At 48.2% G+C, this 12,750-nt stretch overlaps 1 protein-coding gene across 1 annotated transcript; it reads right to left on the bottom strand.

Annotated features, from left to right (window-relative positions):
* Window positions 1-2,297: 2,297 nt before the first annotated feature.
* Window positions 2,298-6,383, bottom strand: LOC122095580 (serine protease 42-like). Its single transcript, XM_042665895.1, has 5 exons — window positions 6,284-6,383; window positions 5,014-5,170; window positions 3,917-4,179; window positions 2,958-3,112; window positions 2,298-2,513 (listed from the first exon to the last, which is right to left on the bottom strand). The coding sequence occupies exons 1-5, from the start codon at window positions 6,381-6,383 to the stop codon at window positions 2,298-2,300; spliced, it is 891 nt and encodes a 296-aa protein (XP_042521829.1).
* Window positions 6,384-12,750: the final 6,367 nt, after the last annotated feature.

A 12,750-nucleotide genomic window follows, 5' to 3' on the forward strand; every position in this document is an offset into this window, starting at 1 on the left:
TGAGTAGTGTATTGGAGATAAGAGTCTCACAGACGTTCTTGCCCTTGTTGGCTTCGAACTGTGATCCTCAGATCTCAGCCTCCTGAGTAGCTAGGATGACTGGCATGAGTAACCAGAGCCTAGCCTATATTTTTATCTTTATTATTTTATTTAGATGTCAATCCTGGGATTTGAACTAAGGGCTTAGGTGCTGTCCTTAAGCATTTTCAGTCATATTTTATTATCTATTATTATTATTTATTATTATTATCCAGGGGCTTGAACTCAGAGCCTAGGCACTATACCTTAGCTTTTTAAAAAATTATTATGTAAGTGATGTACAGAGCAGTTACAGTTACATAAGTCTGGCAAAGAGTATATTTTCTTTGTGGACAATGTCACCCCTTTATCCCTTAGCTTTATTCATTTCAAAATTGGTGCTCTAACACTTGAGCTATATTTTATGTCAACTAATTAATTAATTAGGTGTTGGTCCTAGGGTTAAAAAACTCAAGACCTGGGCACTGTTCTTGAACTTTAGTTGCTCAAGATTGGTGTTCTACCACTTGAGCTATACTTTATTATTCATTTATTTATTTGAATGTTGGGCCTGGGGTTTGAACTCTGTGTTTGAGTGCTCTTAACCTTTTTTTTTTCTCTCCAGACTAGCACTGTAACACTTGAGCCATATTTGAGTTCATTAACTATTTGATTTGGGTACTGGTCCTGGGCCTTAAACTCACATTCTGGGAGCGGTCACTGAGTTCCTCTTGTTCAAGGCTAGCACTCTACCACTTGAGCTCAGCCCTTTTTCTCACAGACTTTCCTGCTCAGGCTGGCTTTGAACCTCAATCCTCAGATCTCAGCCTCCTGAGTAGCTAGGATGACAGGTGTGGGCCATGGGTGCCCAAGCAACTTGCTGCTGTTTCCTTAGGTCTGTCTAATGGAGCAGCTGGGGAGATCCGGATCCGGGTCCTAGCCTGGGCCTCTGTGGATGGGGGATCAACCTCACTTGCTGGGGTCTGGGAGTTTGGGGGTGTGCCCCCTGTGGCTTCCTGCAGTTCTGGAATAATGTAGTTTGTGCCTCCCGTCCTGGTCCCCGTGCTGGGGCCCTGCCTGTGAGCTCTTGTTCCTCTTGGAACAAAACACTCCAGCTTCTACTTCTACTGGGAAAGCAGTGGGGGCCTGACCACCGCCTGTTTTTAATAAGGAGCTGGTATTTCCCCGAAATCGCCAGCTCTGGCTGACCTCATGGGAGTGACGGCTTGGCTAGGTGCCAGGGGGAGAGTGTGGGGGGGTAGGAGGGAGAGGACCAGCTCCTGGGTGAACCCCTGATACTAGGCCTGGCAGAGACTTAAGCCAGGAGGGAGGGGAATGCTCTGGGTTCACAGTCCTAGTTACAGCCCAGTTGCTGGGGGTTCCAGAAATCTGTCCATTTCTTTGCCTACTGTGTGCACCCCTGGGCCAAGTAGCTGTGGCCTTTAGTCCAGGCTTCTGGATTCAAAGTTCTACTTTACTATCTCTTGTGGGATCTTCAGCACACTGCTACAAACACTCATCCTCACTGGAGATGGGGCCTTGGTTAAAGAGGGGGTGGCCAGGCGCTGGTGGCTCAAGCCTGTCACCCTAGCTACTCAGGAGGCTGAGATCTGAAGATTGCAGTTCAAAGCCAGCCTGGGCAGGAAAGTCCATGAGACTCTCACCTCTAATGAACCACCTGAAAACTGGAAGTGGTAGCGTACTAGACTTGAGCAAAAGAGCTCAGGGGCAGCGCCCAGGCCCTGAGTTCAAGTCCCACGATGGACAAAAAGAAAAAAAAAGAAAAAGAAACATCACAGGGCCCTCAGCAGACATTTATTCAGTTCCCATCTGATATCTCTAGTCCTGAACTGCATGCACCCAACTTGAGGGGCCCCCTGGAATGTGACCATGGGGACACCCTGGAAATGGAGGTGTCACTTTGGCTTGGCACAGGAGGCCTCTGGGTCAGCCACTCTGCTCCCACAGTTGGATGCGCTCTGGGATACAGAGGAACTTCCGTTAGTCCCAGACATGGTGCCAGGTGGGCAAGCACCGGACTTGGTACCCTGGCAGAAGCTGGCCACGGTGCCTTCTTTTCTTTCTCTCTCTCAGAGCCGTACCTAGCTGGCTGTGATCAGAGCCCAGGGGTCTCGCACTGTCCACTGCGGCTGCTCCATGGCGGGGCAGCCCATTGGAAGAAGAATATTGAGAAGGGAAGGGAGTTGGGAGGAAGGCCGAGCAGGAGACTCAGACACAGAATGGGAGTGAGGCTGGAGAGTTCCAGAGGTTCCCAGATGTCACAGAAGCAGAAGCAGCAGGAGCAAGAGGAGGAAGAGCATTGGATGAAGACAGGTAGCCAGGTTCACCACCGCTTTTACCCATTTGCTATAGAAGCCAAGATCAGTGTACACTCCCGGGTGGCCTTTCCTGGCACAGCCTATACCCCAGCTCACGATTCCCACCTGCAGCCACGTGTTATTCAACTCACAGGACATGGGGCCCCCAGAGTCACCCTAGAGAAAAAGAGGAGGAAACAAACAAATGTTAGGAAGGGGACCCGGAGGCCCCGCCCTGCCCACCCCAGGCTTCTTTGAATAGGAGAACCAGCCACAGGCCCATGGCATGGCTCATGCATGTCATCCAAGCCACTCAGGAGGCTGAGATCTGAGGATCTGAAGCCAGCCCCGGGCAGAAAAGTCTGTGAGGCTCTTATTGCCATGAAAATAACCAAAGAGAAGCTGGAAGTGGAGCTGTGGCTCAGGTGGTAGAGCAAAAAGCAGCCTAGGGACAGTGCCCAAGCCCTGAATTCAAGCCCCAGGACACACACATACACACACACACACACACACAGAGGCAAGTAGACTAAACCAACTCAGGGGAACTAGGAAGGTTTCTCCCCCAAATCATCAAGCAAGAGGTGATGGAGGAGGTAGTCACATGAGACAGAGAGAGCTCACCTGACAAGAATCCTTCATAGTTTCCAAATAGCCACAAAGCATGCCTTTCATGACTAGTGTTTTCTGAGATGACAAGGCCTTCTGCATCATCCGGTTACATTCCTCGTAATGAATCAGTTCCTGGTCCACCTCCTGGAGGACTTCTGACCGAGGTCCTGTCAATCATGCAGGAAGAGGATGAACAGGGTGGGTGGAGCTGCCCAGGTGGGCTGCAAGCTCCACCCCCAAAGCCACGCCCCTTCAAAGAAGGCCGACCAGAAAATTTGGTTTCCACTCCATACAGCTAAAATCCAAAGCCCAAAGTTGACATGGGTAAGGCAGGGTTAAGAGGCTGACAGAGGGGAAAAGGTGAAAGATAGGAAAAAGAATTATTTCCGAAGAGGGAAAGGGAGCTGGGTGACGGTGACTCAAGCCTGTATAATCCTAGCTAAGATTTGAAGATCCTGGTTCAAAGCCAGCCCAGGCAAGAAAGTCCATGAGACTCTTATCATCAGTGAAACACCAGAAAACTGGAAGTGGCGCTGTGGCTCCAAGTAGTAGAGCCCTAGCCTTGAGCAAAAGAGCTCAGGGACAGCACCCAGGCCCTGAGTTCAAGTCCCACGACTAACACACACCAAAAAGAAAACCAACCAACAGAATAACAATACCCACACCAGTCCAGGACACTTCACACAAGTGAGTCCAAAGAAGACTCATTTCTTCTTCCTGGCGGAAACAATTCCATTTCCCCCATCAACTATTTGTGCTGAAAGCAAACATTTCAACTCAGTTTTTCAGGGTGTGTGTGTGTGTGTGCGTGTGGCAAGTCAGCCAGGAATCAGGACTCTGACTGCAGCTAATTTGCTTCCTTTTCACCCACACCTGTCCAGCAATCTGTCTCCCTCCGTCCCTTCCCATTAGCTTTCCTAGCTACTCCAGGGTTCGGCTGCTTCTCCCTCAGGCAGCCCTGGAAATCTTACCACCTTCGCGGGTTTTGCCCCATCCGGTCACCCAACACCTAGTCCCAGCTTCCACCCTAAAAGCTTCTTCAGGGACACAGATCGGGTAGATGGTGGTGGTAAAGTTCACGGGGTGGAGGAGATGGAGGAGGGCCAGGTCGTTTACAACGCTTGAGGTCGTGGAGAAGTGAGGATGGATAATGATTCGGTGAATGGGAACCACCAGACTCCTTTTCGTTGGATAAATACTCCGATCTCCCATCTTGACCGTGTACTGGAACTGGCTGTAAGAAAGAGGACAACGCCCCTTCCACTCACGCCTAGGCCCTTTCCACCATTTTGGATGTTTCCCCAATGTGGTTCCAGCTTTCCTCTGCATGCTAGCTGCCCCACCTCTAACTATATATATTTGTGTGTGTGTGTGTGTGTGTGTGTGTGTGTGTGTGTGTGTGTGTGTGTGTGTGCATGTGCCATTACCAGGATTTTAACTCAGGGCTTGGGCTCTGTTCCTTTGCTTTTTTCACTCAAGACTGAAGCTCTACCATTTGAGACCCATCTCCACTTCTGGATTTTTTTTATTTTACTTTTACTGGTTAACTGGAGATAAGATGGGCTGGGAAGGTGGCTCAGTGGTAGAGTGCTTGCCTGGCATGCATGCAGCCCTGGGTTCGATTCCTCAGTACCAGAGACACAAAAAAAGCTGGAAGTGGTGCTGTGGCTCAAGGGGTAGAGTGCTAGCCTTGAGCAAAAGAAGCTCAGGGACAGTGCCCAGGTTCTGAGTTCAAGTCCCAAGACTGGCAAAAAAGAGAGAGAGAGAGAGAAAGTATCACTTACTTTCCTGCCCAGGCTGGTTTTGAACCTGCAATCCTCCAATCTCAGCCTCCTGAGCAGCTAAGGATTATAGGCACCAGCCACCTCAAAAGCCCTCCTTGATCTCTCCAAAAATGTTGCCTGTACCCCCTAAAGATTTCTAGTAACAAGATGACCAGAATCCTCTAGGTCCCTTCTCTTGTTGGTTCATTTGCCAACTTGCCAGACCAATGGTACTCTCTATCGTAAATGGAGAAGGGTGGGGCACACCTCCCCAGCCCTCCCTTGTCTACCTGCCCAGCCCTTACCTGAAAATACAGTGGGCTGCGGTGAGCACCCACTGGGCGGTGATGAGAGACCCTCCGCACACATGCGTGTTTCTGATCCGCACGCTCACCTGCCAGGGCCACTTGCCCTCTTCCGCGTCCATTCCTCCTACAATCTTTTGGAGGGGGCGGCCACATGCTGGGCCAGGACAGTAAAGAGAATCAGGTCTCAGGGGTGCCCTTGGCTCCCATCTCCAACCCTAGCTACTCAGGAGAGGCTGAGACCTAAGAATCAAGGTTGGAGGCCAGCCCCAGGGGCAGGAAATTTCCAAGAGACACTTTATCTCCAGTGATAAAGGAGGGGGGATGGGGGAGAGACAGAAATGGAGCTGTGGGGTCAAGTGGGAGAGAGCCAACCTTGAGCAAGAAAAAGAAAAGCAAAGCTAAGGGATAAGAGACAGCGACCAGTCCCTGAATTCAAGCCCCAGAACATCCACACCACACACACACGCACACACACATGCACACACACACGCACACACACATATGCCCAAATCATCAAGGCCTAAGGCTTTCTTGTGCTCCAAGGACATTCCAGAAGTTGGCCGTGTTCTCTTGAACCCCAAGCTTGACTCTGCTGTCTCTCTTGTACACACACACACTGGGAGCTGTTCCCCAGCCCCCCAGGTGGCCCCAGGTCCCCCCTGGCCGCCTCAACCCTCGCCTGACACCCCACGAGTCACCTGTGGGAAAGGACAGCTGGGGTGGTGTTTGACCAGCCCCAAACTGGGGGATCAGTGGGGAACTTGGCGCCCCTTTGGGTGGATGGTCCTCCTCGCCACTCCCTGAGGACACCTGGCTAAGTCTGGGCTGTAGGAAGAGCAGCAGCCCGGCCAGGAGGCCCAGGGAAGCGTCGCCATGGGCGGCCATGACACCTGCTTCCTCAGCCCTGGGCTTTGGCGCCACGCCGAGGTGGGCGGGACTCTGGCTCTGCGTACGCGATGGGCGGGGTTTCAGCTCCACGTGGGCAGTGAGTGGAGCTTCGGTGTAGGCGATGGGCGGGGCCAGTGTGCCACGTGGGTGACGTGGGAGGGTCTTCGGCTCCACGTGGCGGTGGGCGTGGCTTAGGCTCTACGTAGGCGATGGGTGGGACTTCAGGTCCGTGGGGGGAGCGGGCGGGAAACGGGCCGCACCTGCAGCAACAGCAGCGCCACCAGATTCCTTACCTGAGTGGACAGATGTCTTTTCTATCGTTTCCACACCCGGGGGGGAGAAGCCAGAGGAGAGAAGAAGGACCAAAAAAAGCCATCACCGGAGCGAATGGCCCCTGTCAGGTAACCATCCCCGACGGAGACCCCCGACTTCCGGTTGTCGGGCCGCACTTCCGGTGTGGTCGCCGTCGAGCCAGTCATGGCTGGGCCTCTCTGGGACTGACTTGGGGAGGCCCCCTCACTCCTCCAGAACGGGATTTCAAACAGATGAAGGCGGAGGAGGAGTTGTTTCTTCTCTGTCCAGGTCAGAAGACACAGCCATCCAAGAGCGTCTTCTTCCAGAGATGCCAGCGCTGCCCTGGGCCATGGGTTCTTCCCTGTCTTGGGGGAGTGGGACCTGCTGGAAGGCCCTCTTACAGGCGGAGTGAGCTGGGCACTGGTGGCGCACACCTACCAGGCATCCTAGCTGCTGGGGGGCTGGGATCTGAGGATCCTGGTTTGAAGCCAGCCCGGGGAAGGGAAGTCCACGATTCTTACCTCCACATTATCCACCCCAAAGCAGGAAGTGGAGCTGTGACTCAAATGATACCACACGAGCCTTGAGCGAAAGGAGCTAAAGGGACAAATGCCCAGGCCCCCTGACTCTTGAGTTTAAACCCCAGGAACTAGACGGATAGGAAGGGAGCTTAGCAAACAGGAGGCTGGAAGTTCAAAGCCTGGTAACACACACACACACACACACACACACACACACACACGGTTGAAATTTAAACCCACTGCCGGTCTTCAGATTTCCAGTACAGTATGCCATCAAATAAACCTCCTCATAGTTGTCCAGCTCACTTCTCAATAAACACAATCCACAGCAAAATTTTGTGGGAGAAATGCATACTTTTTAAGGAAAGTTATGTGGCTCAAAGTCCAAGAGATGACTTGTGAAGGTTTTGTGTTCCCGAATGAAGTCTACAGTTTTAACCAAGAATTTCTGTTTCTCACCTTTTCATCCGCTCCTGCCCCCCAAGGCTGGTTCAGCTACTCAACTAAATACTTTCTACCCAAATACAATGGAAAGCAAGCATTATTGCCTAGAAGTAGCTGAGAATTATCTCCAATGAATTAAATTATCAGGGGCTCACTTTTTCCCATGCAACCTCCTAGCATTTATGTAAGAGTTTTGATGAATCTGTTGTATATGAATATAAGATTTGAACTCAGGGCTTGGGCACTGTCTTGAGCTTTCTCTGCTCAAGGCTAGCACTCTACCACTTTGAGCCACAGCTCCAATTCCAGTTTTCTGATGGTTCGTGTAGGTAAGAGTCTCATGGACTTTCCTGTCTGGGTTGGCTTTGAACTGTGATTCTCAGATCTCAGCTTCCTGAGTAGCTACAGGTATAGACATGAACCACTGGCACCCGGCTGTTAATTCCATTTATGTTGAAATTCTGCAACCCAAAAGATCAGATAGAACATCTTTACTTCAAATTACATCAACCCTGCAGTTATAATTATGAAATTATTTCAAGGAAATTATAGATTTTTTAACCAAAGAAACTAAAATTTCAGATTGCTTTCTGTTCTTGAATTTTTTATTTATTTTTATTTGGTTTTTATTTTTGTGATGGAGCCAGAACTCAGGGCCTGGCCACTGTCCCTTATATTGTGTGTGTGTGTGTGTGTGTGTGTGTGTGTGTGTGTATGTGTGCGCTTGTTACAAGGTTTGAACTCAGGGCCTGGATGCTGTCCCTGAGCTCTTTAGCTCAAGGCTAGCACTCTACCACTTGAGCCACTGTGCTACTTCCAGTTTTCTGGTGGTTCACTGGAGATAAGAGTCTCTTTGACTCCTGTCTGGGCTGTCTTTGAATCTCGATCCTCAGATCTCAGCCTCCTGAGTAGCTAGGATTACAGGCTTGAGTTTCTGGCACCAGTTTCTTTAATGAATGATATTGGAAAACTGCATATCCACATGCAAATGAAGGAAATTAGAATTCAAGCTCCAGTACTGGAATGAAGGAAGAAAGGAAGGAAGAAAGATTGATTGGAGGTGTGGCTCAGTTGGTAGAACACCAGCCAATGAGTGAAATTGTCTGGTAGCAAGTTGGAGTCCTGATCTCTGACCTAAAACACACACACACAGATACACACCAAAAAAAAAACAAAAAAACAAAGAAAAGGAATGAGGGAGGGAGGGAGGAAGGAAGAAAGGAAGGAAGGACATTGTCAGGAGGGAGGGATGGAAGGTTAAGAGCTGGGGTAAAGCATGAGAGAAATGAGACCGACTGCTAATGGTTATAAAGTTTCTTTCTTGGGTGATGAACATGTTCTAAAAGTTATTGTGGTGATAGTTGCATAACTCTGTGAACACACCCAAACCATTGGAATGTGCCCTTGAAATGAGCGGATTGTGTGATATGTGAATTATATCCTCGTAGACCTACTTAAGAAAACACGCACACACATATACACACACACATACACACACACATTGCCCAGCATTCAAACCACAACTGTGAAGGGTACAACAAACAGTTCTCAGATGGGGGTGGAAGAAGCCAAATAGAAAATCTGAACCAAAGTATAAGTAAAATACAAGGAAGGATGGAGTTGATGCACAAAAATATTTTGTCTGTGTGTGTGCCAGTTCTGGGGCTTTGATGCTCAAGGCGAGCACTCTCGAGCTCCACTACGATCATTTTAGTGGTTAGAGATGAGATTCTCACAGACTTTCCTGCTGGGGCTGGCTTTGAACCATGATCCTCAGATCTCAGCCTCCTGAATAGCTAGCATTACAGGCGGGAGCCATCAGCTCCTGGCTTTTTCTTTTTTTAAATTAAAAACAGCGTAGTAAGAAAATTTTAAGGCAGGAAGTGTGGCTAATAAGGAGATCCTAAGTTCAAACCCTAGTGCCACTAGAAGGAGGAGGAAGAGGAGAAGGAAGGAAAGAAGAAAGGGAGGGAAGGAGGGAAGGGAGGGAGGGAAGGAAGGAAAAAAGCAAAAGGAAGGAGGGAAGGAAGGAGGACAGAAGGAATGAGGAAAGGGAGGAGAAAGAGAAGGAGGAGAGGGCTGGGAAGGTGGCTCAGTGGTAGAGCGCTTGCCTTGCATGCCCGAGGCACTGGGTTCGATTCCTCAGCACCACATAAGCAAAAAGAAAAAAGCCGGAAGTGGTGCTGTGGCTCAAGTGGTAGAGCGCTAGCCTTGAGCTGAAGAGCTGAGGGACAGCACCCAGGCCCAGAGTTCAGGCCCCACAACTGGACCCAAAAAAAAAAGGAGGAGAAAGGGAAGGAAAAGAAAGGAAAGGAAAGAAAAGAAATGGAAAGGAAGAAAATAAAATATCTAACTGAAAGGAATTATAATTCCCAAAGAAAAGGAGCTAAGGGAGGCTGGGAAGGTGGCTCAGTGGTAGAGCGCTTGCCTTGTGTGCATGAGGCCCTGGGTTCAGTTCCTCAGCACCACATAAGCAAAAAGAAACAAACGCCGGAAGTGGCGCTGTGGCTCAAGTGGTAGAGCGCTAGCCTTGAGCTGAAGAGCTGAGGGACAGCGCCCAGGCCCAGAGTTCAGACCCCACGACTGGACACCAGCCCCCCCCCAAAAAAAAAAAAAAGAAAAGAAAAGAAAAGGAGCTAAGGAAAATTCCCAAGCATTTACTAGGCATCTATTTGTTAAATATGAGAACACTCAAAGAGATAAGATTGTAAAAACACAAGATAGGAAAAGAAAAGAGAATGTCAGGCCTGTAAAGAAATAAAATTGAAGATCAAATGTTACTAAAGCTCTATAGAAACTGCAAATAACAGAATGCATTTAAAAATTTTCCAACTTATGATTTCCATCTTAAAAAGACTGAATATATAGTCAGAAGGAAAAGGAAGATTTGAGTAAGTTTGTTGCACCTAAACTAGCTAGGGGTTCATAGGGGTCTTTGGAATTGAGATATAATAAATATAAAAGGAAGTGTGTTTCAAATGCTAAATATGAGAACTTCCCAACAATGAAGAAAGAGTTTTGGTGGACACTGGTGGCTCCTGTCTGTAATCCCAACTACTTAGGAGGCTGAGATTTGAAGATCACAGTTCAAAGACAACCCAGGTGGGAAAAGTCTGTAAGACTCTTATCTCCAGGTAAGCAGAAAAAGGCTGGAAGTGAAAGAAATTTTTATGCCACATTTTCAGAAGGGATGGTACTAGGGGTTGAATTTAGGGCCTTCTTTTTTTTCTTTTGGTGGGTCATGGGGCTTGAACTCTGGGCCTGGGCACTGTCCCTCAGCTTTTTAGCTCAAGACAAAGGCTCTACCACTTGAGCCACAGCGCCACTTCTGGTTTTCTGGTGGTTCATTGGAAATAAGAGTCTCACTGCCTTTCCTGCCCAGGCTGGCTTTGAACCACGATCCTCTAGATCTCAGCCTCCTGAGTAGCTAGGATGACAAGCATGAGCCACCAGCGCCCAGCTAGGACCTTACCTCTTATATAGCCACTCTACCACTTGAACCATGCTCTCCTGTCTTTTTTGCTTTAGTTATTTTGGGGGGAAAGGTCTTGCACATTTTTTTACCCAGGATGGCTAAGGTTGTAAACTTCCTAGTTATACCTTTGGAGTAGCTGAAATTACAGGCGTACATTTTTAGCATGCCTAGCTATTGGTTAAGATGGGAGGTCTTGCTAATTTATTTATTTATTTTTGCCCAAGCTGATCTGGAACCTCAGTCCTCTTGATTTCTGCCTCCTGAATAACTGGAACTGGAGACATAATAAGCTATAACACCCAACCCTGTATGCCACATTAAAAAAACAAAAAAACAAAAAAACAAGTGTTGGTGTGGACATGAAGAAATCGGAAAGCTCTGTCTTGCTTATGGGAATGTAAAATGACACTCACTATGGAAAAGATTGCAGGCAGTTCCCGGAGAAATTAAAACATAGAATTACCAGATGATCCAATAGTTCCACTCCGAGGCATATATTCCGAAGAACTGAAAACAGGGATTCAAACTGGTAAGCCCATGTTGTGTGTATGTGTGTGTGTGTGTGTGTGTGTGTACTGGTACTGGGACTAGGGCTAGAGACTAGATCCCTTGGCTTTTTCACTCAAGGCTGGTGCTCTATCAATTGAACCATGGTTCCACTTCTGTCTTTTTGCTGGTTAATTGGAAATCAACACCATTTGGACTTTCCTGGCCGGACAGTCTTTGAATAGAGATCCTCGGATCTCAGCTTCCTGAGTAGCTAGGATGACAGGTGTGAACTATCAATGTGACTCCAATCTGCATTTTTTTTTTTTGAGAGGGTAATGGTAAAGGGTTAGATGGTAAATATTTTAGGCTTTGAGCCCTAAGAGATAAGATTGTTATGTAGTTTCTTATATACTAAGAAAAAACAAACAAATTCCTCTAAAATTTTTACTGATGAAGTCTAAACCTGTAATAGAAATTGAAAAAAAAGATCTGGCTATGTTGCTCAGACTCGTCTCCAAGAATCCTTCTATCTCAGCCTCTCAAGTACTGGACTACAGGCATACACCGTGATACCTGGCACTTTTATTCCTCCCTCCCTCTCTTGCTTGCTTTTTTGACTTCAGGCCTACTAAGGAGAAAAACAGAAATCTTTCAGGGGAATAACATCAAAGTTAGTGTCCTCTATCGTGAAACTGGTTGCAAATTTTCCATGTAAAAAAAACATACTTAGCTAAATAGACAGCAGGACCAAGTTTGATCTAGTTCCAGATGTTAACTTCTTCAGGGAGAACTTTCTGGAGATCCTTAAAAGTGTGTTCCACTGGGTACTGGTGGCTCATACCTGTCATCCTAGCTACTTAAGCAGCAGAGATCTGAGGATCATGGTTTGAAGCCAGCTGGGGCAGGAAATTCTTTGAGACTCTTATCTCCAATTAATCATCACCCCACCCCCTGCCCCCCCACCCCTGCCCCCAAAGAGGAAGGTTGTGGCTCAAGTGATAGAGTACCAGCCTTGAGTAAAAAAACTAAGGGACATCACACTGGCCCTGAGTTCAAGCCCCTGTATTACACACACACACACACAAATTTTCACTCAAGGCTGTTTACCACCTGAGCCACAGCGCCACTTCCAGTTTTCTGAGTGGTTTTATTGGTGATAGTCTCACAGACTTTCCTGCTTGGGGTGGGTTTGAACCGTGATCCTCAGATCTCAGCCTCCCGAGTAGCTAGGATGACAGGCGTGAGCCACCACACCTGGCTATTATTATTATTTTTGATGGTACTGGGGTTTGAACTCAGAGCTTCATGGTCTTCTCAGCTTGCTTGACTGGTGCCCTATCACTTGAGCCACACCTCCAATCCTATGGTGTCTTTTGATGAAAAAAAAAACAAACCCCAAAAACTTAATCATAGCCACATTGGCCACTCTTTTACGGCCCAAGGCTTCTCTTATTTTAAGAAGGAATTTTCAGGACAACCCGCAAATCCGTGCAGGGTTCCGTATTTAAAAGACACATACAGAAATCATTCTCTGCCAGGCAGGCACCCAGGGGCTCAGGCCTGGCACCGCAGCTACTCAGGAGGCTGCGATCTGGAGGATCACGGTTCAAACCCAGCCCGGGC

This window comes from Dipodomys spectabilis, unplaced genomic scaffold (genome assembly GCF_019054845.1).
Source record: "Dipodomys spectabilis isolate Male_0828 unplaced genomic scaffold, ASM1905484v1 ptg000360l, whole genome shotgun sequence".
In the NCBI taxonomy this organism is placed as follows: Eukaryota; Metazoa; Chordata; class Mammalia; order Rodentia; family Heteromyidae; genus Dipodomys; species Dipodomys spectabilis.

Bases quoted from the DNA above. Each gene is read 5' to 3' on its own strand.
- LOC122095580 (XM_042665895.1), bottom strand. From the start codon at position 6,383: ATGACTGGCTCGACGGCGACCACACCGGAAGTGCGGCCCGACAACCGG. The intron at 5,171-6,283 runs GTGATGGCTTTT...GTCCTGGCCCAG, and splicing joins GACAGGGGCCATTCGCTCCG to CATGTGGCCGCCCCCTCCAA. The intron at 2,514-2,957 runs GTGAGCTCTCTC...CTTTTTCTCTAG, and splicing joins CTATGAAGGATTCTTGTCAG to GGTGACTCTGGGGGCCCCAT.